Below are 26,799 nucleotides of genomic sequence, written 5' to 3' on the forward strand. Positions count from 1 at the left end.
CCAATTTCACATTCCTTCTACTAGTAGTAATACTGTTATACTTATATTCTTACTATTTGTTTGTGAAATGGTAATATACCTTTATTTACAAGATTCAAGAGTTAGTGCACAAAATGAAAAGCATGTTTCTTTTCTACCCCAGTGCTATTCAGTTCTCCCCAGAATTACCAAGAACATAGTTTCTAATCTTTCCAGAGACATTCAGTGAATACATATGTATGTCTGTGCACAGTAATTATATTCTTTTACAGTAACACACCGTGTGTTCATTTATAATATATTTTCAAGATTGTTCTATATTTGTAAAATCAGAGCTCAACTCTCAATTTATTTATTGGCTACATAGTAATTTAGTATATGTACATGCTAAATTTATATTACCAATTAATAGAGCTGAATATTTCTGTAGTTTCCAATCTTTTGTCATTTAAAGTGATGTCTTGATGGGTTTCTTAGATCCAGGGTTGGGCAAAAGTAGGTTTAAATTTGTATCCACTTTTGAATCACACAAAACACACTTTATTCTTGTATTATTAAATATTTATTAGTTATTGTATTTGAAAGTGAATACAATTATAAACCTACTTTTGCTCCAACTTGTGTATATATATGTATGTAATATATGATTTGCACATGTATATTTCCCAAAAGTAAACACACTATATCAAAGTGTACAGGCATTTATTCTATCTAAAGTGGACCAGGCATTGATATTCTCTAGCAGGCAATTTTTATGTTTAAAATTTGACTGAATTAAAACAAAACAAAGCATACACACCAAAAATATGCCAGAGTATGTATCCACACTTTATACTTCTTTTAAAAGGAAAACTAATCATTTTTAAGTAATGCACCTATACCTTTCACAATATTACCAGCAAGTTTAGCAGGAGCTGACAATACTAGAGTGAGCTCACTGCCAAATTTTTCTAATGCTTCTGCAATCCAGGGTGTATCCTTTTCTTGAGTAGTATCAATCATATTTTTCAACCGATATATTTCTGCATTCAATTCTTCAGCTTTCTCTTTAAATCCTTCATTAAGCAGATGTTCTTGGACCTAAAAAATAGTGAAGAAGGAAGAACTGCTTTTATAACCCCCAATTTTCTAAGAAATATATTTTATATTTAAGAACTTGGCCAAACTTTCTTTGTTTTATACTAAAATTATTCTCTCTTACCTTATCAAAGCAATGTTTGGAACAAGAAAGGTAGCTAAGCTGAGACACACACATTTAGAGGAAGTATAGTTCACAGCCTAACTAACACTCATGTACCATCAGGGTTTTGCAAGAATGCTAAACCTAACTTGAGGACAAATGTAATATGTTCCAGGCAAATAATACCAATTGGGAGGAAGCCTTGGTCTGCTGGCACTAATTCTAGGTCCCACTTGGCATAATATAGTCAACCAAAAATCTGTTATAAACATGTCCAGAAAGATAATCAGAGCATGCCCCCTATACTATATAATAACTTGAGTAACCTATCTACATTTGGGGACAATGCAACAAGCTTAAAAGCTATTACTTCCCTGTGCTTTGAATATTGAACTTTTTAGATAGTTTTATGCAAGCATAGACCTGTCTCAAGGACTTTGGACATTAGAAAGGTTCCTGATAATTGCCAGTGGTATTAATAAAATAAAACAGTTACTGCTCATATGATATACATGTGATTGGAATATCTGTTTAATCAGGCCTTAGGAGATCATTTAATAATTGCCCCAAACAGCAGCTCAAACTCTACTTATATTCTGCAAGGATTGGAAGGAACATGCTTGTCCTGACTTCTCCGGAGTTTACCTGTAGAGTAGATTCAAAAACTTTGAAGAAGAAAGAAAAGAGATGGGGAGGAGTATAAGGGGAAGTGGGAGGAAGAAGTAGAAAAAAGTGGAAAAGGAAGAGAAAGAGGAAGTTGTCAAAAGATTCAAAGTTCTCATAAATCCCAAGCAGTAAATGTGCTTTGCTCCATGGTCTTGCTGTAACCTCCATCCCACCTGAGGGCCCAGGATGATGATGTTCCAGCACTACTGAGGCCATGGCAGGACTTACCTTCAGTTTATGCTCCATCATCGTATTCTGCTCTCTTATTATGTTCTCTCTGTCTTGCTCCAGCTTCTCCTTCAGCTGAGCTATGTTTTCCTTGAGACTCTTGCTCTGGGCCTCCATCTGTTGCTGCTGCTCCTGCAGTTTCTGTTTCATCAGCTCCTGCTCCTTCTCAGCAGCCTCCTTCCTGGCCTGCTCCTCTGCCCCAGGGAGGTTTGAGAGAGGCAAGAAAACTAAGTGAGGTCTGATCTTTACCCTCCTGAGCTCAGAGACCAAACCAAACTAGGGGGGGGTGGTGTAAGAAATCTCTGAACTGCCCTTTTGTCCACACCATCAAGAACAGATTTCAGTATGTGATGGGAAGGGCCCTGACTGGCTGATGTCGCCTTGTTGTTTTCAGATTTTGGAGAATCTGTTACACACACACACACACACACACACACACACACACACAAGCTCCTTGTTTTGGGAAGGTGTTGTTTTCACACTTGTCAAGGACACTGCAAGAAACTGCCCTGCCCCATACCTGCTATGACCTTCTGTGCATCTGTGAGCCCTTTGTCTGCCTGCAGGATAGATTGCTCTATTGCCACCTGTGACTGCAGGAATTTCTGGAGGACCTTATCTGCCTAGGAAACAAGAAGAAGCAAAGAACTTCGATTTCCACTGGGAAGAATAATGCACCAAGAACAAGTAAGTCCATGGACTTTTTCCTTCATGACTAAAACTGTATCGTGGGTCCACACACAGTGTCCAGGCTCCTTAGAGTGACCAGAGGTTCTCCATACCCCCTGCCTCCTGTCTCCCTCCTGTCTCTCTCCCAGTGCTCCTTCATTCCCACACTCTAGGTTCCAGCCTCTGAGAACCATGGTCAGTCCTACAGACCCACTGTCTGGTGCTTTTTTATCTATATTTGCTTCCCCAGGGTGGAATATCTCTAGTTAACACTGCTCCTCCCTCTGCCATTTGCTGACTATAAATTTAGGCAAGTCATTTTAACCTGTGTCTGCCTCTCAGTTCAGGTGTCTTAAATGTTCCCAAAAAGTGTAGTTGCTTTTTAATGCTCCTGAATGAATTAAAATATCTAGTGAAAGAGCTTAAAGATATGCCTATGATGGTAACAATCAAAAATATATTAGTGCATCATTGTCATCATTATTATTTTTTAATATCATTATGTGTTATGATCACCTATGTAGCCAGTTTTCTCAGGTTCATAAGTATTATAACCCCATATGCAATTGTCTACATGGTTGACTTCCTTTCCTCTTTGGATCAGCTTTGAATACAAAGACTCTGACTTGTAAATTGTCTGCCCTTTGCACATTGAATGCCATGTTGTTGGATGAAAAAAATGATTATTTCTCTTCTGTCTATTATGGATTTTGGAAATCCATATTGATTTCTAAGAATGGACTTTGTACTCTCCTCTGGAAGAAAGACCAAATAATGGACCTTAAAGCTAAAGCTATGATATCCCCATGCTTTCATGTTACTCAAAATAGGGACTGTGCTCTCAGGCTTTCAGGAGACCCTCCTGACTTTAATCTGTAGGGCCCCCATGCTCCCATATTCCTCACCTTCACTCCTTTCCTGGGCACTTTGTAATAGTCCCCTTCAATCCTTTCCTTTGTTTCCAAGTAGAGCTTGTGACCCCCAGGAACAGAGAAAGTTCCTGCTGAAATACTTTCCACGAGGGCCACTGAAAGCTGATCAAGGGTAGCCTGGCAGTACTTAACAGATTCCTCTTCATTCTGCAGGATGAAACCATCCTTCTTATCCTTTATGATTTCCTGCAAGGGAAGTATAGAGGGATATCACCAGAAGAAAGGAACAAAAGAGATAAAATTCCAAAGAATATGGCAGAAGGAAGTCTAGCTCTGGTTCTCAAGAAGAAGCATTCTATTGGAGAAGAACATGGAATAAGAAACTACCAGCCAAGATGGAAATGTAGCTATACACTTTGCCTCCTTGCACAACCAAAGGAAGGACAACAACAAATTTAAAAACAAAAAATAACCAGAACCGCCAGAAAATTGAACTGTATGGACATCCGACAGCCAAGGAGTTAAAGAAGAAATATTCATCCAGACAGGTAGAAGGGGTAGAGAAGGGCAGCCATGGTGGTGAGGTCTCCTGGTCAGGTGGACACTGGAGGACTGGGCAAGGTGGCAGATGGTGGACCATGCAGACCCACATTTGTGTATAGATAAACCAGGAGGAACAACTGGAGAGTGAGATGGACCATGCAACCAAGGGTTCCAGTATAGGGAAATAAACCCTCAAAACCTCTGACTGAAAAAACCTGTGGGGTTGCAGTGGTGGGAGAAACTCCCAGCCTCAAAGGAGAGTTCATTGGAGAGACCCACAGGGTCCTCAAACATACACAAAACTACCCACTCAGGAATCAGCACCAGAAGGGCCCAACTTGCTTATGGGTAATGGAAGAAGTGACTAAAAGCTGAGCAAGTCGCATTGTTTTCTCTCAGACTACTCCCCCACATACAGCACCAGAGAACAGCAATGTAGGTTGTCCCACCCTGGCAAATACCTGAGGCTCCACCTTTTACTATATAACAGGTGTACAAAGACTAAGAAATATGGCCCAAATGAAAGAACAGATCAAAGCTCCAGGAAAAATACAACTAAGTGATAAAGAGATAGCCAACTATCAGATACAGAGTTCAAAACACTGGTAATCAGTATGCTCAGAGAAATGGTTGAGTACGGTCACAAAAAAGAGGAAAAAGTGAAGGCTATGCAAAGTGAAATAAAGCAAAATATACAGGAAACCAACAATGAAGGGAAGGAAACTGGGACTCAAATCAACAGTTTGGAGCAGAAGGAGGAAATAAACATTCAACTAGAACACAATGAAGAAACAAAAACTCAAAAAAAAAAAAACCCCCAAAAAAACGAGGAGACGGTTAGGAATCTCTAGGACAACTTTAAATGTTCCAACATCCAAATCATAGGGATCCCAGAAGAAAAAGAGGAAGAGCATGAAATTGAAAACTTATTTAAAAACATAATGAAGGAGATCTTCCCCAATCTGGCAAAGGAAATAGAGTTTTAGGAAATACAGGGAGTTCAGAGAGTCCCAAAGAAGTTGGACCCAAGGAAGCACCCACCAAAGGCGCATCATAATTCCATTACCCAAGATTAAAGATAAGGAGAAAATCTTGAAAGCGGGAGGAGGAAAGGAGACATGTACCTACAAAGAAGTTTCCATTAGACTCTCAGCTAATTTCTCAAAAGAAACCTTACAGGCAAAAAGGGGCTAGAAAAAAGTATTTGAAGTCATGAAAGGCAAGGACATACATCCAAGATTACTCTATCCAGCATTTAGATACTCTATTCTTCCATTTAAAATGGAAGGGCAGATAAAGTGCTTCCCAGATAAACTCAAGTTAAAGGAATTCATCATCACTGAGCCTTTATTATGTGAAATGTTAAAGGGACTTATCTAACAAAAAGAAATAAAAATATAAACAGTAAAATGACAACAAACTCATAACTATTAACAACTGAATCTAACAAAACAAAAACAGAACAAACTAAGCAAACAACTAGAACAGGAACAGATTCACAGAAATAGAAATCACATGGAAGGTTATCAGCATGGAGAGGGTGGGGGAGAATTGGTGAAAAGGTACAGGGAATAAGAAGCATAAATGGTAGGTACAAAATAGACGGGGGTAGATAAAAACAGTATGGGAAATAGAGAAGCCAAAGAACTTTCATGGACACGAGCTAAGGTTGGGAAATGATGGTGCAAGGAAGATACAGGGCAGAAAGTAATAAAGGGGAGAAAAAGTGGAACACCTGTAATAGCATAAACAATAAAATATCTTTTAAAAAAGAAAAAGGTGTGCTTGAGAAATTAAGCTTTAAATAAATAGTCCTGAATTTAAAAAAAGAAAAGAAAAGAAAAGAACATGGAACAAAATAAGAATACGAGACTTGATTTGCTCACAACCTTGAAAATTCAATATGAGGCAGGAAAACGAATCTTAACCTTCCTGGATTTCAGCTTCTTTATCAAAAATTTTGGATTTGCATTTTCTTATCTCTCTGGTTCCTTGCTGCTGTAATATTCAGTGATTCTATCTTCAGTGACACAATGTTACTACAAGGAGTAATAATAGAAGTCAAAAACAGCCTGGAGAGATGGTCTGTTAAGAGAGATTTTATTCCTGGGAATGGGAGTGTTCTCCAAAAGCAACTATCCCAAGAGTAGCTTTTGGGCATCATGTGCAAGCTTGAAATCAATTGCAGCATTTACTTCAGAAATATATCTATATCAATTATGCCTCAGAGATCAGAGCGTGTTTTGGATAAAGTACCTAAGGTTTGGTGGAAGGGAAGAAGAAAATGGAGACCTTTGAAATTCTATCCCTCATAAGAATTCAGACTACTAGATCCATGAACCAGAGAACCACTTTTAGGCATCATTCTTCAAAGGGAATGGCCACAAAGAGTAAACAAGTACTAAGACAAATACCGCAAGCTTCTTCTGGAACTCCTGCCCTTCATCCTTGAAGGAGTTCTCCATGAAGATCTCAATGGCTTCCTTCTCACAGGCCGCGTGCAAATCCAGCAGCTCCTGGAGCGAGTCTGTGGGGAACCTCACTCGCTGGGCCATCTGCTCGCTGTAGTGGTCGGCTGCCTTCTGCACAGCCGCTGAGTTCTCGATCTGGGCCAGAGTTGTCACTGCATTCTCCAAACAAGGCACTGCTCCACTGTTGATGGCATCCACATAAGTCACTACCAAAGTTTTTAGCCCTAATAAGCCAGGCAATTTAAGGGGGGAAATCAAGTTATCACTCAACAAATTGGAATATATGAAACTCCATTTCTGAATCACACACACACAACCACTCTACCTCCTTCTACTATTATCACCTTCATTGTCCTACTGACTCTTCATTTTTATGGTTCTTTCAGCTACAGAGCTAAACAAAATTTGATGCCTACCATCATCTAACTAACTAAAGATTGTCTGAAGAAACATAACTTCTTATTTAAAAATTAAAAGCATAAATGTTTACCTAGGTAGACAAATGAGGCTGGGCAAATCAGATATATTTACTCCTAATTCTGTCATTTCCAGTGAATTTTCAAGGATTTATGTGCTGGTTGTTATTCTTGGACTGCTCTGAACTCCCAAAATATTTTTTTTATTTTTTTTTGCAAATTACACTTATTAAATAGGACTTACCTTGAGAAAATAGCATGTTCTTTTTTTTTTAAGATTTTATTTATTTTATTTTTAGACATAGGACAAGGGAAGGAAAAAGAGAGGGAAGACATAGAAAAAGAGAGGGAGGGAAACATCAATGTGTGGTTGCCTCTTGTGTGCCCCGTATGGGGGACCTGGCCTGCAACCCAGGCATGTGCCCTGACTGGGAGTCAAACCAGCGACACTTTGGTTCACAGTCTGGCACTCAATCCACTGAGCCACACCAGCCAGGAAAATATGTTTTTTTCTTATATCTAATTAGAAACTTTTTTTATCTGTAGAGGATTTCTTCAGATATGCATAAACCACAGATATGACTGATAAAGTTTGTAGGTTTTGATAAGAATTTGTATACTCCTAAAATTGTGATTACTATAAAATACACACATTTCTTCATGGAGTATGAATACCTTTAGACCCAAAATTTTTTATAGAATCCAACAAAAAGCTAGAAAACACATCATGTAATTTATTTAACATATACTGAGCCCCTTGGTATGTGAAAAGGAGACTCACGTTTCCCAGTAACTTTGGCTCCCTTTCTGAGCATCTTGGTCCTCGCGTGGGTGAAGATGTGAGAAGAGAAATTCATGGTTTGTTCCTGGAATTTAGGATCCAGTTGGTTTTCTGGAACATTCTCAATGTTGGCTAGCAGTTTGTTGTCATTTATTGGCCGGTAAAAGACAAAACACTTCCGTTTTGGAAAGAAATGCCGAATGCACTCTATGGGAAGATTGGCTTTTTGGGCTTTGTAGCCCATGCCTGAGGGGAAAAAGACCCAAAGATTACAGCAGGAACAGTCTTGAAGAAGGCACATAAAGCTTTTTATGAAAATGATTTGTGTCTCTTTGTCATCTTCTATGTTTATAATTCATTTAGCATAGACACACAATGCTTCTTTAAACTTCAAACTTATGAATGATACAAACTGGGAGAAACTTGGGGTAAGGTCTAACTTAGGTTAAAAAAAAAAAGGCCTACTTCTGCCATCTCCAGACTTAAACAGGATATAGGTTTACTGAATGAATGACCATTGAAATGAAAGGTCAAATGTAATTTTTTGTCTACTTGATCCCATGTAGAAATTCAACTGTGGAACCAAAAGGAAGAGAACCAAAAAAGGCATAAAGAAACGATATTGGGAATGACACCCTGATTATTTAAGGAAAACCATCCTGATGCTAAAAATAATGTGTACAGGCTGGCCGGGTATCTCAGTTGTTTGGAGCATTGTCCTGTACACCAAAAGGTAGCAGGTTTGACTTCCAGTCAGAGCAAATACCTGGGTTTTGTATCTTTGGTTGGGGCACATACAGGGGGCAACCAATCCATGTTTCTCTATCACATAAATCTTTCTCTCTCTTTCTCTCTCTCCTTTTCTCCTCCCCCCACCATCATCTCTCTCTAAAAAGTCAGTAAAGGTATCCTATGAGGAGGATAATAAAATAATGTACACAGTGTCAGCTCCTTTGTAGCAGAAACCAAAAGAGTATATGTGACTAAAGTTTTGTTTCAAGATGTCATCATTAATCTATAAACTCTTTAATATAAAAAAGTATATTTGATTTGGCAATATCTTCTGCCTAGCCGATTTCTCATTAAATATTTTAAGAAAACCTAAGTAGAATTATGAAGACAAGAATGAATATATCAGAATTGATATTTCTCTTAAGGTTTTATCAGATTACACTCACATAATATAAGTCATTAAAATAACTTCCTGTTTTGAAATTATAGCATGGGTAAATGTGGGAATTTTTAAAAAGCTATGGTGTAAGTCTTTTAGCCACCTTGAATTTATTTTTGTGTATGAAGTAAATTGGTGATTGAGTTTCATTTTTTCTGCCCTTTGTGACAGAATGGATGGAACTGGAGAGCATTATGCTGAGTGAAATAAGCCAGGTGGTGAGGGACAAATACCATATGATCTCGCCTTTAACTGGAACCTAACCAACAAACACACGAGCAAGCAAAATATAACCAGAGACATTGAAATTAAGAAAAATCTGACAGTAACCAGAGGGGAGGAAGAGATGATAGAGGGAAGAGTTTTCAGGAGCAAATAAAAGGACACATGGACAAAACCAGAGGAAGCAAGGGAGGGAGGTGGGGATGGCTAAGGTCAGGGAGAGTGGTGGTGGGGTAAATGCAGAAAACTGTAATTAAACAACAATAAAATAATGTAAAAAAACAAAATTAAAATTTAAAAAATTTAAAAGCTATGATATAGAAAGTAAAATGAATGTTCTGATACCAGCCATATGACAGTAACATACATTGAAATAATGCATGCTTTGGGTTTTTTAGAATATAAAGTCATTTTTTGTAGATGATATAGCTACACTTAAATGAAAATTATATCCTTATTTCAGAAAAGTAATAATCTAATTGCATGGATTTTTTTCATTAATACGTTTTTCATTGCAATTCCATGTATAACAAATATCTGGTCAGTTGTTTTGCTCAAAAGAAAAAAGAAGAAGCCAAAATAAAAACACAAGTGTCTGGTCTTTAGAACATTTTTAGCACCACTGTATTCTAGGTTACAGTCAGACGCTAAATTATAATATATATAAAAAATTGGTTTTGAGTAATTATATTGGGCTTTAAGCTCTACTTTTCTTAAGTGAACTTAAGCTCCAGTCCCTAGGGCCTTTCAACCCATCTCCCAGCCACCATTTCTACAGATTTCACCTAGTTTAAAACACAAGTGCAACTCCAGAGATGACAGACAGTGTGTAGCACCTCCCACCCTGCACTGGACCATCCACTGCCCAGTCATGCCCTGTTACCTGGAACCAGCTTCAAGGCATTCTCCAGGTACTCATCTTCTGTGATAGGGCGACCTTTTAACTTCAGCTCCAGGGTGAAATCCCGTACAGTCCAGACAAAGTCTGGAAAGAAACTCACAAACTCCATGGAATCATCTCCTTCATCTGGTGTAGGGGAGGACTTTGCCCTGATGAGTTCTGTCAGCTCTGTCACATAACTAGGACCTAGTTAAGGAAAAGAAATGTCCTACCCACAGTTCCCACATTTCTCTAAAAGAAAAAATATGTGGTAAAACTCTTTGGCTCTGGTTCCTTCTGGTCCACCAAAGGCAACTAAGTGAAAGGGAAGGAGAAGCTGATGGATCTCCATCCCCCAGACCCCGGGACCCATGGTGGAGTGGTCCCTGGAAGGATACTGCAGCTGCTCCAGGGCCTGGTGGTTGATGGTGCCCATGCTGTTGTAGACGAACACGCTGCTCAGAAGCACGGCCAGGGCAAAAATCCACGAGTCATTCTTAGGGTCACCCTAGGAAGAACATTAGGGCCAGACAGCTAGGAGTTTACACGTGGAAATTCACTCAGACACTGATTCTACCAGCCTTTCATTTTTATTCCAGGTAACATACCATCCAAAGAAGTAAGTTTGAAAACAGACATAGATGCAGATATCAGCTTTGACAATTACAATGGCATTTCTTATGACTAATTTTTCAGATAAATGGATTCTTGTCTCTACAAGTCTTCTTTAAATTTAATTGGATGAAATAAAATGACATATATAGATAAACTAATGGATTATTTGAAGTGCAATTAGGTAGGTACTCAGTGGTAGGTATTGGCACATATCTGTTCCATATATATTTGTTGGTCATAGGCCATATATAATACACAATAATTGATATAACCAGGGATTCAAATTGTGTCCAATTAAATTCAACAAATGTTTATGGGAAGGTACTCAATGTCTCCCACTATTTTTAAGTTTAAAATGTCAATTATTTCTTTTATGATGACTGTTTCAAAATTGTGACAAATATCCATAACAATGAATGCAACAAGGATGACAATATTTATAAGAGGTTTACATCTTTATAATGTATATAAGCAGTGAAACCCATAGCTGTAATATTAAATCGAAATTCAGATATCCATCAAGAAAGAATAGAGGTCTTAATGCTGGAAATGAGTACATAATATGAAGTCATCATCAAAGTTTTGATCCGAGTCTTTAAGAATTATTAAAATATGGGCTTAAAGAAATAAAGGCGATCCCACATATAGAAAGATTCATGGAAGTGAAATTAGAAATAGCCAGATACATGTGTTTTTCCATTATTTGATTTGACTGAACCAGAGGTTAGGGTCAGAAGTTAAGGCTGGATAGTGACCCTAGTGCAGCCAGATGGAGGGTCTTCAAGGCCAGGCTAATTTTTTTTGCAGAAATTATAATATTGTCATGTAATGGCATAATCCAGAAATTATTTGATTTGTAAATGCTATCAAAAGATATTCCCTAGAGTAAATGTAAAAACTGGGTTTTATAACTAAAAGACTCAATACAGGAGTTTGGAGGCAAAATAACCTATTAATTAATTTATGTCCCTGACCACCATCTTTCAAAAATAATCAATTAAGATAAGATGAGACTTCCACCAAAATGGAGGCGTAGGTGGAAGCACTGCACCTTCTCACACAACCAAGTTTAAAAACAGCAAAATTTTAGCAACAAAAACACAGCCAAACCACAGAAAATTGAACTACACAGAAGTCTGACAACAACGAACCCTTCAGCCAAACCGCTAGGAGGGGTAGAGCCAGCAACAGAGCTGGGTCAGGCAGGAAATATCCACTGGACTGACCCAGGCTGCGACCCAGGTGCGCCAGCAGCCGTGGGCGGATCCCAGGTGTGGAGAAGCAGGTGGACCCACTGAGGGCTGACCACGGTCACACATTCGCACGCAGATAAACCAGTGAAGGAGCTAGCGGTGGTGAGATGGACCGCACAAGCCCCAGCGGCAGAAAGCGGCAGAGGAAACCACCATTGTCCCTCTCTGACCCCACCCCCACATACAGCATCACAAACCAGCGACCTGGGTGGCCCTACCCTGGTGAACAAGTAAGGCTCCGCTCCTCATATGTAACAGGCACAAACAGATCAAAACATGGCTCAAGAACAACTCAGAGCCCCAGAGTCCATAAATCTAAGCAATGAAGAAATAGCCAAACTTTCAGATGCACAGTTCAAAACACTGGCGATCAAGATGCTCACAGAACTGGTTGATTTTAGTCACATATTAGAGGAACATATGAAGGCTAAATAATTGAAATGAAGGGAATTGCACAGAAAACCAATAGTAATGGAAAGGAAACTGGGACTCAGATCAAAGGAGTGGACCAGAAAGAGGGAAAAAATGACCAAACAGAAAAGGATGAAGAAACAAGAATTTAAAAAAAAATGAGGAGAGGCTTAGGAACATTCAGTATACCTTTAAACGCTCCAACATCCGAATTATAGGGGTACCAGAAGGGGAAGAGGAACAGCCACGAGTGGAAAACTTATTTGAAAAAATAATAAAGGAGAACTTCCCCAATCTGGCAAAGGCAATAGACTTCCAGGAAATCCAGGAAGCTCAAAGAGTCCCAAAGAAGTTGGACCCAAGAAGGAACATACCAAGACACATCATCATTACATTAGCCAAGATTAAAATGAAGGAGAGAATCCTAGAAGCAGCAAGAGATAAGGGGACAGTCACTTACAAAGGAGTTCCCATCAGACTGTCAGATGATTTCTCAAAAGGCAAGATGATTTCTTACAGGCAAGAAGGGGCTGGAAAGAAGTATTCCATGTCATGAAATCCAAAGACCTACATCCAAGATTGATCTATCCAGCAAAGCTTTCATTTAGAATGGAAGGGCAGATAAAGTGCTTCTCAGATAAGATCAAATTCAAGAAGTTCATCATCACCAAGCCCTTATTATATGAAATGTTAAAGGGGTTTACCTAAGAAAAAGAAGATAAAAAAGATGAACAGTGAAAGGACAGCAAACTCAGTTATTAAGAACCACACCTAAAACAAAAGCAAACTAAGAGGACAGCTAGATCAGGAGCAGAACTATAGAAATGAAGATCACATGGAGGGTTAGCAACAGGGGAGTGGGAGAAGGAGAAGGGGGGAGAAGGTACAGAAAATAAGTATCATAGATGGTAGGTAGAAAATAGATAGGGGGGAGGGTAAGAATAGTAGGGGAAATATAGAATCTAAAGAACTTGAGACTCGTGGTCATAAACTAAAGGGGAGGAATGGTGGGGGAGGGGTGTGCAGGGTGGAGGGGAATAAAGGGGGAAATAGAACAATTGTAATGGCATAAGTAATAAAATATATTTTAAAAATAAAATAAAATAACTGGGAAAAAAGATAAGATGAAATGGCACTGGTAACAAGCAATATAGTATTTAGATACCAAGCCTATATAGTTTTGTATGATATATAACTTTAAAAATGAACACAGAATTTCTAACTCCTCTTTCAGTAGAAATAGACCAGTATAGAAATTTAGATACTACATTCCATAAGTCTCAAAGGAAGCCAAAAATGAAGAAATCATTTCTTTCACCTCTTAGTATAAAACTACGATATCAAAAATTTATCCTAAAATATTTGTTGTAGGACAAACACATGCTTTCATAGAACCAGCTCATTTAGAAGTGTGTCAAAGCCTTGAAAAATGGTCCGTGAGTACTTGAGGAACTTCACCGTATGACTGCAGACTTTTGGGGGTCAGGACTTATACTTTGGGCAATAATATTTACAGTACTAATCCCAGATACCTAGAAATCAAGTGTTTAATAATGCTTATTAGATTGAATCAAATCATTTACCCACTGCCAAGAAATAATGAAAAAAGTGACCCAGTATATGTGATACTTTACCTAGAAATAAAAGTCGAACAAACGAAAGTTTGTCTTGTTTACTATAGCTGGATTTCTAGAATTCACAAATAAGTCACAGCAGTTAAATTACCAAATATCATATAGAAGTAAGGAAAAAATAAGATGGAAAAGGATATATCTGTGACTCTATGACTTGCCTTTTCTACATCTCCCAGGCCCTCAGTGTCCAGCAGGACCAGAGTGTGGTTAGGCTTGGAGGGGTGGGGCACACACCACATCCAGATGCCCTTGGTTTCAGACTGCACCGTAGAGCCCAGAGGGAAACCTGCAAGGAACATGAAAAAGCAACATATGTGACAGCAGATAACCTACCCAGTCAAGGAGCTACATTATAAAACTTGTTAAAATGTAAGTATCTCAGCATACAGGGTGTTGCTTTCTCTATTTCTGAAGAATTTCCTACTTCCTAAGTCAAGAAGAAAGAGATGTTAACTGTGAGAATGTTGCCCAGCCAGAGATCCAGATGGAGACAAAGAGGTATACATGAACCAGACAAAAGAGAGGCCACTGATAACCAGAACAGGAACATTTAAAACGAATGTCGATGTTCAAAGTCAGGGGAAAAATGAATTAAAGAGAGACAGTGGAAAGGAAAATGGAAAAAAGAAAACTGAGAAATTTTTTTTTGCCATGCAAAGTGATAAAAAGTGTGGGGCTAGTGGCCACAATGGAATGGGAACTCACAAAGGACTTTTAAGATAACAGATATTCAAACATCTCTATGTGTTGGTGGAAATATTCTACAAAGAAAGCAAAACATGCCGTGAGACAACAGAGACACAACTGCAAGGGCCCAGTGCTTACACAGATAAAAGAATGTAGGAACCTGAGCATTAGTAGGAAAGATGTCCTTAGTAGGAATAAAACAAGAAATATGGTAACAGGTTGCGGTAAGGTAGCTATTTATCTGTAAGAATTAGAATTAGAAGTTTGGATTATTGAAAGGAGTTTAGTTCTTTTTCATGTGACCAGTGAAGAAAACTAAGAAAAAAAATTGTCCTCTGCCTAAAACGACACTCACCATGGTTCTGTCCTGCGAGACAGTTCATCAAGTAGGATTTGCCTGTGCGATACAGTCCCACAATGGCCACGACCACCACTGGCTGAGAAATCTGGTCAAGAATCTGTAGAGCTTCCTGATTCACTGAGAGCCGCTCACTGATGTTTTCCACCAGACAAACGGGAGCTCTCATGTTGGATCCAGACATCAAGGCAACCTCCCAACCTAGAATAGACTCCTGGTAGAGATAAGATTGCAAATTTATTCTCTGACTCAGAGTTATGCAAAGCACCCATCAATGTAGGACTGAGTGAGACTTCTGTCCTTTCTATGGGACCAAATGTAACCTTGAATAGCAGACTATAGACAGCTTGCTCCATCATCCCCCCAAATCTCTGATGATGTTAATGATGATATACAGGGTATTATCACTTTCCAAAGTTCCACTTCCATAGTATAATCAAATTCAAATGATTATTACCATACACTGAGGGCCTACAATATACCAAGCTCTGAGATATATACCTTACATACCTGGCCTCATTGGTACTTACAAGAACCTGAAAGTTAAAAATTATTATAACCATTTTCCAATGAGATAAATGAGTCTCACAAAGGCTGAGTAAGTAAGTTATAGAGCCAGGATTAAAACCTAGACAATCAAACAAAATGGCAGACTAGAAAGTTTTAAGTCCTTCTTTCCCATGGAGACATCAAAAAAAGTCAAAAGCTGACTAAAATAACTTTATAGCATTTCTGAAAAATAGTCAGAAGCCTAAAGTAACCAAGTAAACACCCAATCAAAAAAAGCCACATTCAAAATGGCTGGAAATTCTATGATGTTTATGCTTGCCCTTCGCCCACATACTCCCCAGTGTGGTATTACACTTTGTTTGCAGGAGGTAACTACCCAGTATTCAATTCTCTCCCTCGATCAGAGGGAATAGTGAAGACCTTACTTGCAATGTTCTAACTTGTTTGGGAGCTACCTCTTCAAGTCTTTGTTTCACCTCACATGAATTTCAAAAGGGCCACGGATGAGGAGGTAGTGGCATAGCTTATATCTCAGATGGAAAGAAGTAGTGAGCATTGCTGAGAAAATCTGCAGCTAAACTGACCCACAAAAGCGTAGGCCAAGGGATTATGAGTGAAGACATAAAATAGACCATCTAAGGCAACAGCTCATTCCCAATTCCCTCCTTCAAACTGAATGGAGCAGAAAGGAATTTGCTTACACTCTTCTAACTTAGCAGGGCTTCCAGAAAACTTGTCACTTTTGCCTTATTTGGATCTCAGTAAGGGAAAAACAGTGGGTGCAACTTGGGAAAACTGCAGAGAAGCACAACTGCAGAAACCTGTAGCAAGTCATTATAAATATATGATACTGTGACTTATAATAAAAATATGTATTTTGTCTTCCTTCTTGTTGCTGGCACAGCTCATAAACCCTTGTAATTTTGTAAGGGATGAAAATGATGGGAGTATTTTTTTCTAATATTTGCTCTTTTGTCCTCAAGTCTCAAAAGAAATTCAGGGCTATAAAGGTGAAAAGAGACAACAGTGGTACCTTGGTATTCATTGTTAGTTTGTTCCAGAACTCGTGACTAGTGCCAGAACTGATAAGTACCAAGACATGACAGTTTTTTGCTATTTATAACAAGCCCCTTTCAATCCCACTTAAATTTACATTAATGAGATGATTTTGGAAAGCTCCTAAGTAATCACAGAATGGAGGCCAGTTTCTATGGGAGCCAAGCATGTGATTAGAGTTGTACTTTCAACCTCACACGGCCTGTCCTCTGGGGACATAGGAGGGATTAGAGGCTGAGGTAATCGCCAATGGCCAATAATTCATTCAATTATGTCTATTGAATGAAGCCTTCATAAGAAACCCTAACTGAAGTTGTCCAGAGAGCTTCCGGGCTGGTGAACACGTGGGGACCCTCAGAGGGTGGCAGACCCAGAGAGAACACCGAGCATGGAAGTTTCACACCCCTGCCCCGAACCTTGCCTTCCGAAGCTCCTCCATCTGGCTGTTCCTGAATTTTATCCTTTTTCAAAATAAACCCATAATCTAGTAAGCAAGTTTTTTCTGACTTCTCTCATCCATTTTGTTAAATTATTAAACTTGAGGGGGAGGACATGGGAACCTTTATAGTCAATCATACAGAAGTATAAATGACAACCTGCACTTGTGTCTGGCATCTAAAATGGGGCAGTTTGGGGGGACAGAGTCCTTAACTGGTGGAGTATGTGCTAAACCCAGGCATTTAGTGTCAGAACCATTTAGTGCAGGAAAATGACCACACATGTACTGACCAAAGTGAACTGTTAAGAATAAACTAACTAACTAAATAAATAAACTATTGAGGGGAGAAACATAAATTTTCATTTTTAGAGTAGATACAAAAATAGACCACCAAAGCCCTCAAGGAGAGATTATTCTGGGAATTAAGACATTTAAGAGCAGTATGACCCTGGCCAGTGAGGCTCAGTTGGTTGGATTATCAATCTGTAAACCAAAAGGTCATGGATTCGATTCCCAGTCAGGCCATGTGCCTAGGTTGTGGGTTCAATCCCCAGACAGGGCATGTATGAGAGGCAACCAATCAATATTATTCTCTCACATCAATGTTTTTCTCCCTTTCTCTCTCCCTCCCTTCCCCTCTCTCTAAAATCAATAAGCATGTTCTCAAATAAAGATAAAAAATTAAAGTCAGTATGTAAATGGAAAAATTAAAACAGCCACACACAAGCCCAGAGAAGATGCATGTTAATAAAAGTCCTAAAAGACTTTAAGGTTTATCCTGAAGATAACATGAAGGCCCAAAACCAATGCCCACTAATTAGTGTGGGACTTTCTCAGCACAAAGTCAGTGTGCAAAGAACTTGAAAAGGTGGTTGTTTTTAGAAATGCCCAATTTTCAACAACAATAAAATCACAAGGCATACAAAGAAACAAGAAAATACAACCCACAATACAAAAGAAGGAAAACCAGTGGCAGAAAGCGTCCCTGAAGAAACACAATCATTGAATGTACTAGGCAAAAACTTCAAAATAGCTATATTCAATATGCTCAAAAAGCTAAAGAAAAGCACAAAGAACTAAAGAAAATATGTAAACAAAATTATTTTATCAACTGATAGAAGTTCTAAAAATAAACTAAACAAATTTTGAAACTGGAATATACAATAAATGATTGAAAATTTTTTTCTAGAGGGCTTCAGCATCACACATGATCAGATGAATAAAAAATCAGCAAACTTGAAAATAGGACATATGAAATTACCAAGTCTCAGAAGCAGAAGGAAGAATGAAAAAAAATGCACAAGACTGAGAAATATGTAGGACACTAAAAACAGACTGATATATGCATTATGTGAGTCACAAAAAAAATATGGTGGCAGAGAGATTGCTTAGAGAAGTAATGGCTAAAATAATTCTATTGTGGCCCTGGCTGGTGTGGCTCAGTGGATTGAATGAAGGCCTGAGAACCAAAGGGTAGCTGCTTAGATTCCCAGTCAGGGCACACACCTGGATTGCAGGCCAGGTCCCCAGTAGGGGGCATGCAAGAGGCAACTACACATTGATGTTTCTCCTCCTGTTTTTCTCCTCCCCATCTTGTCTCTCTAAAAATAAATAAATGAAACCTATTTTTAAAAGAAAAAAAGAAGAACTCCAATGTGATGAAAGACATGATGTACAAATGCAAGAAACTTAGCAACTTCAAGTAGGATAAATCTATGGAGTATCTTGATAGCAACAAAAGAGAAGAAAATTGTCACATACAATACATTATTAGACAATTTCTCAGCAAACAACCTTGGAAGTCAGAGGCAGTAGAATTATATATTTAAGTGCTAAAAGGAAAAAGAAATCAGGAGCCCCAGTGGCACAATCGGTTAGCATGTAGTACTTATAAGGAAAAAGAGATCAGTCCAGAATCTATAACCAACAACTGTCCTTCAAAATGAAGTAGAAATTAAGACATTCCCAGATTAACAAAGGTTGAAGGTTTTATTACTACTAGACCTGCCTTACAAGAAACTCTTAAGGGAATCCTTTGGGTTAAAACACAATAGACAGCAAATAGAAAACATATAAAATATAAAGATTTCTGGGAAAAGGAAATATATGGGTAAGTAAAACCAGTAGTTTGGGCTTGTAATTCCACCTGTATTTTCTACACTTTTAAAGAGACAGATGCATTAAAAAATACAAATCTATGTGAATAGACAGTATAACAAAAAGTAAATAAGGCAGGATGGTAAAAAAACTCAAAACAGTCCTTAACAAGTGGAATAAGGAAAACTAAGACAAAAAATTAAACACGCCCAGACAATTTGAGCGATTTATAGCCAGCTAATGAATTACGAGGCTTTATCTTTTCTAACCTAGAACACTCAGGAGCCGATGCTGTACACATTCAAAACAATCCCAGGACAGTCTGGCCTCTGTCCCAGTTTATCTTCAATGACACCCTTTAAAAAGGAAACCAACTAGAAAATAACCCTGACCCCTCTATAGATACATTTTGATGAATCAACATATTGAAGGACATACCTGAAAAGATAATAAATATTTTGTTCAGACCCCCTTCTCAGACCCCTAGCTAGGATTCCCGCTGGCTAAAGAAAGATAAAAAGCCTTGAGACAAAAGACTCACAGCATGTCTGTCCTCTCAAGAGCACACCCACGAGACTTCCAACCAGGGGAGCAGCAGTTCATCCTGGGCTTACCCCTGAACCTGTCTCCAAAGCCCTCGTTTTCTCTCTCTTACCAGAGAGGTAACTACAGCACTCCACAACCCCCAACCTTGGCTCACTTCTGTCACTGTGACTTTTACCTCTTGCTGAGTTCATGCAGTCCAGACTAGAACATTTTCAAGGAAAGATCATTATGTTAGGTCACAAAAAAAGTGGTTTTTTAAAATTTTTTTATTTGTTTCTTTTTTAACACTTTTAAAAATTATTGTTCAAGTACAGTTGTCACCATTTTCTCCCCACCCATCCCTACCTCCCACCCTCAATCCTACCCCCATTGGTTTTGTCCATGTGTCCTTTATACGTGCTCCTTGAAAATCCTTCCCCTATTTTCCCCCATGATCTCCCTCCCCTTTCCCATATGGTCACTGTCAGTTCATTCTTTTTTTCAATGTCTCCAGTTATATTTTGGTTGCTTGTTTAAAGATTTAAATCATATAAAGCACAATAGAATAAAACTATAATCAATAGCAGAAGTACAATTTGGAAATACACAAATATGTAGAAACTAAGCAACATACTCTTCAAAAACCAATGGGTCAAAAAAGAAATCCAAGGAATATTACTTAATAATTAAAGGTAAATAAAAATGAAAACATAAGAAGCTAATGTAGCAAAAGCAGTGTTAAGCTGGAAATGTATAACTGTAAATGCTTACAAGAAAACAGATCTCAAATAATACCTAACTTGATGCCTAAGGGACTAGGAAAAATAACCCAAGACTAACAGAAGAAAGGGAATTTAAAAATTACAGCAGGTAAAAATAAACGGACAGTAGAAAAGCAGTAGATAACATTGACAAAACCAACAGTTGGTTTTCAAAAAGAGAAACAAAAACAATAAAACTTGAGCTAGAATAACTAGGGGCAAGAAAGGCAGGCTCAGATTACTGAGAGCAGGTATCTAAGTGAGGACATTAAGAAAGATTCTGTAGAAATAAAAATAATTTTTAAGAGAGTATTATAAATAAGGATGCCAACAAATTGCATAACCCAAATATGGTATACAAATTCCTGGAAATGCAAAATCTGCCAAGACTAAATTATGAAGAAATAAAAATATGAGTAGATTTGTAACTGGCAAAGAGATTAAATTAATAATCAACCAATCTTTCAACAAGAAATTCCTGAACCAGATAGTTTCAGGAATTCTTTCAAACATTTAAAGAACTAGCACCAATTCTTCCCAACTCTTCCAAAAAAATTGAAGAGAAAGGATCATTTTCCTGCTGATTCTGAAACTAGCATTACCCTGATAGCAAAGCTATATGAGCATACTATAAGTAAAGAAAATTGCAGAACAAATATTGACACAGAAATTTTCTTTGTAAAGAAAATTCCTTAAAAAAAAAACAAAAAGAAAATTCCTCTACAAATACTGACACAGAAATTCTTACCAAGACATTAGCAAATCAAAATCAGCAGCACATTAAAATGGTTATGCACTGTGATCATACATTTATTTCAGGAACGCAAGAATGTTTCTACATACCAAAATCAATGTAATATACCATATTAAGAGAATGAAGGAGAAGAAATGACATGATCACTTGATGCAGAAAAAGCATTTGACAAAATTCAACACACTTTCATGATAAAAAAACACTCAACAAATTAGAAATAGAAGAAAACTATCTCAACATAATCGAGGCCATACATTGTGAAAAACTCACAGCTAACATCATGCTTAATAGTGTGATACTAAAAGCTTTTCTTGTAACATCGAAATCAAGGCGAGGATGCCTAGTTTTGCCAGTTATATTCAACATAGTATTAGAGGTTGCAGACAGATAAAAATGAAAATATGAAGAAATACACAACATTCAAATTGGAGAGGAAGAGGCAAATTATTTCTCTTTACAGATGACATGATCATATACATAGAAACCATGAAGATACAAAAACACTATTAGAAAAAAATCCAGTAATGTTGCAAGATATAAAATAAACACACAAAAATTGTTGTTTCTATACATTGACAATGAAAAAACTGAAAAGAAATTTAAGAAAACACATTTATTTATTATAGTACCAAAAGAGTAAAATACTTAGAAGTTAAGTTAACCAAAAAGATGAAAAACTTACACAATGACTATAAGATATTGCTGAAAGAAATTTAAAAAGTAATAAATAAAAAGACATTCTGTCTATTTGTCTATTAATTGGAAGACATATCGTTAAGATGACAATATCAGTGAAGTGATCTACAGATTCAATTCAATCCAATTAAAATCCAACAAATTTATTGCAGAAAATGTTTAAAAACTTTCACCCTAAAATTCATATGACATCTCAAGGAATCCTAAATAAACAAAATAATCTTGAAAAAGAAAAACAAAGGTGGAGACATCACACTTCCTGACTTCAAAACTTACAGTAATCAAGCTACAGTAATCAAAAAAGAGTGTGGTGCTAACATAAAGACAGACATCTACACCAATTGAATAGAATAGAAAGCCCAGAAATAAACCTTCCCACATATGATCAAATGATTTGTGACAAGCATGCCAAGACTATTGAAGGAGGCAAGGACAGTCTTTTTAATAAATGGTACTGAGAAAAATTGGAAATTCATATGCAAAAGAATGAACCTGGATCATTACCTTAACACCATATACAAAAATTAATTCAAAATAGATCAATAAATCAAATGTGAGATAAAAACTAAATACTTTTAGAGAAAAAGAAAACAGGGGAAATGCTTCATGACACTGAATTTGGCAATACTTACTTAAATATGAAACCAGAAAGCATGGGTAAAAATTTAAAAATGAATTGGACTTGACCAAAATGAAAAACTTTTGTGCATCGAAAGACCCCATTAATAGAGTAAAGAGGCAATACAGTGAAGTGAAGAAAGTATTTCCATAGCCCATACATAATAAGGGATTAATATCCATAATATATAAATGACTCCTATAACTCAATGGCAACAACAAAAACATTTTGATTTAAAAATGGACAAAGGACCTGAATAGACAATTCTCAAAAAAAGATTAAAAAAATGGCCCAAAGATGCCTAATGTCACTAATCACTAGGGAAATGCAAATAAAACCACCATGAAGTGCCACCTCACAATCATTAGGGTAGCAAATAATCAAACAACAACAAGGAAGAAAACACAGATGCTGACTAGGATGTACAGAAATTAGAACTCTTTGAACAGCTGGGACTAGAAAATGGTGCAGCCACTGTAGAAAACATGGTGGTTTCCCCAAAATTGACCATAGAATTACCATTTGATCCAGTGACTCCACTTCAGGGTATATAAACAAAAGAATTAAAAGCATAGACTCAAACACGTATTTATATACAAATGTTCATAGCAGCCACTATTTGCAATAGCCAAAAGATGAAAACAGTCCAAATGTGCCTCAAGGGATAAACAGATAAACAAAATGCAGAATATATACATACAGTGGAAAACTATTCAGCTGTAGAAAGAATTTTCTGGTACATGTTATAACACTGATGAGCCTTGAAGACATTATGCTACATGAAATGAAGCAGACATAAAAGGCCAAATACTGTATGACTCCACTTACATGAAATACCTGAAATCGCCAAATACACACAGAATGTAGGATAGTGGTTTTCTTAGCTTAGAGGAGAGGGAAGGGGGAGGTATTATTTAATGGGTACTGGGTTTATATTTGGGCTGCTGAAAATACCTGGAGATGGATAGTGGTCATGGGTGCATAACAATGTGGATGTACGTGCCACTGATGTGTGTCTTCGAAATGATGTCGATGGTAAGTTTTGTTATATAGGTTTTACCACAAGAAAAAAAATAAGTAAAATACCACAAGAACAAAAAAAAACTGGATCATCCACTTTTCTATGCTTTGCTACTACAATAACTCACTTGGCAGAATAATCTTCCTCGGAGACATTAGTTAGCCTATAAGTTCCTTACCAGTAACCCATGGTAGATTTGTAGTGACCACCACTTCCCAAAATGTGCTCCCTAATGCGTGTGACCCTATGTGCTCATCTTCTATCTGCAGATTTAGAAGAGTGATAGGAAGAGGAGCAGTTAAGTGGAAAAAGGAACAGCTGTGTGGGAATAAAGGCAATCTGAAAAAATGCAGACTCCATTTCAAAGAGGAAAGGCAAGCGAATGCCCTGAATCTTAAAAGACACGGGACAAAGTACTTAACTGAGAAGGGTCTTTCTGCATCTTACTTCCATAAATGAGAATAAGAATAAAAATGCACATATCACTGTATATTTTGTAGGGAGGTGTATACATATATTAAGAGAAATAAGGCAAACCTAGCAAAGTGCCACCGGTGGGTGACTCTCAGTAAAAGGTATGGTATATGAAATTTTCTTATCATTGCTTTTCAAACTAAAATTTCACTTAAAAAAATTAATTATTAAAAGTACAATTATCTACCCTGGCTGCTATGGCTCAGTGGATTGAGTCCTGGCCTGCAAACTAAAAGGTCACCAGTTCAATTACCGGTCCGGGCACATGCCTGGGCTGTGCATGGGCCAGGTTCCCCGTTGGGAGTGTGTGAGAGGCAACCAATCAACATATCTTTCACACATTGATGTTTTTCTCCCTTCCTTCCCCTCTCTCTAAAAGAAAATAAATAAAATCTTCCTTTAAAAAAAGTACAATGATCCACCCTAGCCAGTGTGGCTCAGTTGTTAGGCATCATCCTGCAAAGCAACAGGTCACAGATTTGGTTCCTGGTGAGAGCCCATATCTGCCTGGGTTCTGGGCCCCCTCCCCAGGTGGGGCATGTGTGGGAGGCAGCCAATCAATCTCTCTCTCTCTCACACTGACGATCTTTCTCTCTCCCTTCCCCTCTCTCTAAAACATAGAGAAAGAAAATCCTTCGTGGGGGAGAAAAGAACAATTATCCCATGGGACTTCTGACAAATTTTTGATTGCCATTGTAAATATTAAAATGGTTTCCTATGAGATCTGTATATGTTTCATTATATGAATATATAAACATGGTTTTACATTCAAATGTCTCAAATGTTCAGTTTTATATTTTAAGTCCGATATTCAAGATGCTTTTAATACTGTTTAAAATACCAGCTCTATCAGTTACTACTTACGTGGCTTAAACAAGTAGCCTCACCTAGCTATGCCTAGGTTTTTAAGGATAATTACTTCTTTAATTTCTTTCAGCAATATCTTATAGTCATTGTGTAAGTTTTTAAGGAGATAATGGAAGTAAAATTGAAGTTCCGTCCAGAGGTTGTTTTGCCAATAAAATTAGAAAAAGAAGTAAAAAAAAACATGAACAGTGAAAGGACAACAAACTCACAGTTATTAACAACCACACCTAAAACAAAAGCAAACTAAGAGGACAGCTAGATCAGGAGTGGAAACATAGAAATGAAGATCTCAAGGAGGGTTAGCAACAGGGGAGTGGGAGGAGGAGAAGGGGGGAGAAGGTACAGAAAATAAGTAGCATAGACAGTAGATAGAAAATAGATGGGGGGAGGGCAAGAATAGCATGGGAAATATAGAATCTAAAGAACTTGAGACACATGGTCATAAACTAAAGGGGAGGTAATGGCGGGGATGGGGGGGTAGGGCGGAGGGGAATGAAGGGGGGAATAGAAAAACTGTAACAGCATAATCAATAAAAAAAATAAATTAAAAAAAGAAAATAGACAGGGGGAAGGCAAGAATAGTATGGGGAATGTAGAAGCTAAAGAACTTATAACACATGGACTTGAACTAAAGAAGGGGAATGTGGGTGGGAGGGGTGTGCAGGGTGGAGGGGAATGAAGGGGGGGAATGGGACAACTGTAATAGCCTAATCAATAAAATATTTTTAAGTGGAAAAAATATTAGATACTTTATATCTTATATCTTAGCATAGCATGCAGCACAAAATAATATTTCAGGATCTGTGTGTCCAATCAGATGAAGACTGATTGACAATAATTGCACTGAGCCAAAAGTCCACTGGGTTGTGCATTTCAACATGATCTGCAAATCATAGTATACTAAGAAACAAGGTATATACAATATAATTTTTTATCATAGCAAAGCAGTAAACAGATTCAAACACACTGCTCCTATACCACTCCCTTTAGTCTGATTCCTCAGTGCAGGTAGGGAACACAGACTATAGCAAGACCAGGAGCCTCTAACTGCAGCATTATAATGGCTGGAATTATACAGTCCCCTCCTTAGAATAAAGATTAAAGGAAACTGTAAGTAGATGTGACAGCAACAACTACTAACAGCTTTATAAAAACTTGGCCTCTGGGTTCTTAGATGTGGAGGAGCCACAAAAGTTTGAGCTTTAAAATAACAAAATGCAGCTGTTCGATTGTGTTCAGAACTGGTTTTCAAAATTCACTTCCAGAAGCATTACCCGAACATATTGTTAAACCCAGATGGATGCTGTTATGCAAACAAACACCAAAGAGAGAGAAAGAATCTAAGAGTGAGTTGGGGGTGTTGGTTGGGTGCAGAGAAAGGGAGGGAGAGTTTTGACTAGCTATTTTTAATTAATAAAGATCAGGCATGTGGAAACTAAATTTACTTCTATACAGACACTACAGAACTTTCTCATACATACAACTAATAGAAACTATCTCTTTAGATTATAATTGCCTGCAAGCTTCTTGATAGTATTGTTATGTTCTGTGCATTCTAATGCCTACCACAGAGACCGACACAGCAAGGCAGCTGGGGTCCTATGGGAGCTCCTTCCACTCTACTTGCCGCTGCCCTGAGATGAGGTTCCAGAGCAGCACATCCAGGGATACACCCGCACCTAACTCACTTTGCAAACAGGCTGAGCTTCCTCAAACTAAAGCTAGCCCCAGACCCCCACAGGCCAGACAACCGGCAAGCTGCCCACTCTTCAGTGGTCAGTCTGAATCAGAAGTCAAGTTTTGAGTCCCAGACAAAGTGAGAGGTAAAAGATGGACTTACTTACACCACAGCAACACAGGTCTGAGAACTGTCTCAGATGCTCTCAGCTCTTCTGTGCTCTTTCTACCTTTCTGTCCCTCCTTTATAGGGACTAAAATAGACTG

General features: G+C 37.9%; 1 protein-coding gene across 4 annotated transcripts; it reads right to left on the reverse strand.

Moving 5' to 3' along the window:
• Nucleotides 1-786: 786 nt before the first annotated feature.
• Nucleotides 787-26,799, reverse strand: LOC119056102 (guanylate-binding protein 6-like). 4 transcript variants are annotated; one of them, XM_037154430.2, is made up of 11 exons: nucleotides 26,696-26,799; nucleotides 15,034-15,250; nucleotides 14,150-14,277; nucleotides 10,477-10,586; nucleotides 10,082-10,278; nucleotides 7,806-8,051; nucleotides 6,552-6,832; nucleotides 3,628-3,840; nucleotides 2,574-2,676; nucleotides 2,054-2,247; nucleotides 787-1,059 (listed from the first exon to the last, which is right to left on the reverse strand). In XM_037154430.2, exons 2-11 carry the CDS (start codon nucleotides 15,218-15,220, stop codon nucleotides 832-834), a joined length of 1,887 nt encoding a protein of 628 aa, XP_037010325.2. In that variant the 5' UTR covers nucleotides 15,221-15,250; nucleotides 26,696-26,799; the 3' UTR covers nucleotides 787-831. The 4 variants fall into 4 exon arrangements, with proteins under 4 accessions (XP_037010325.2, XP_053511606.1, XP_053511607.1 ...); XM_053655631.1 differs by having other exon boundaries at nucleotides 26,700-26,785; XM_053655632.1 differs by lacking the exon at nucleotides 26,696-26,799 and adding an exon at nucleotides 18,548-18,618.

This window comes from Artibeus jamaicensis, unplaced genomic scaffold (assembly GCF_021234435.1).
Source record: "Artibeus jamaicensis isolate MK-2021 breed Jamaican fruit bat unplaced genomic scaffold, CSHL_Jam_final scaffold_1019, whole genome shotgun sequence".
NCBI lineage: Eukaryota > Metazoa > Chordata > Mammalia > Chiroptera > Phyllostomidae > Artibeus > Artibeus jamaicensis.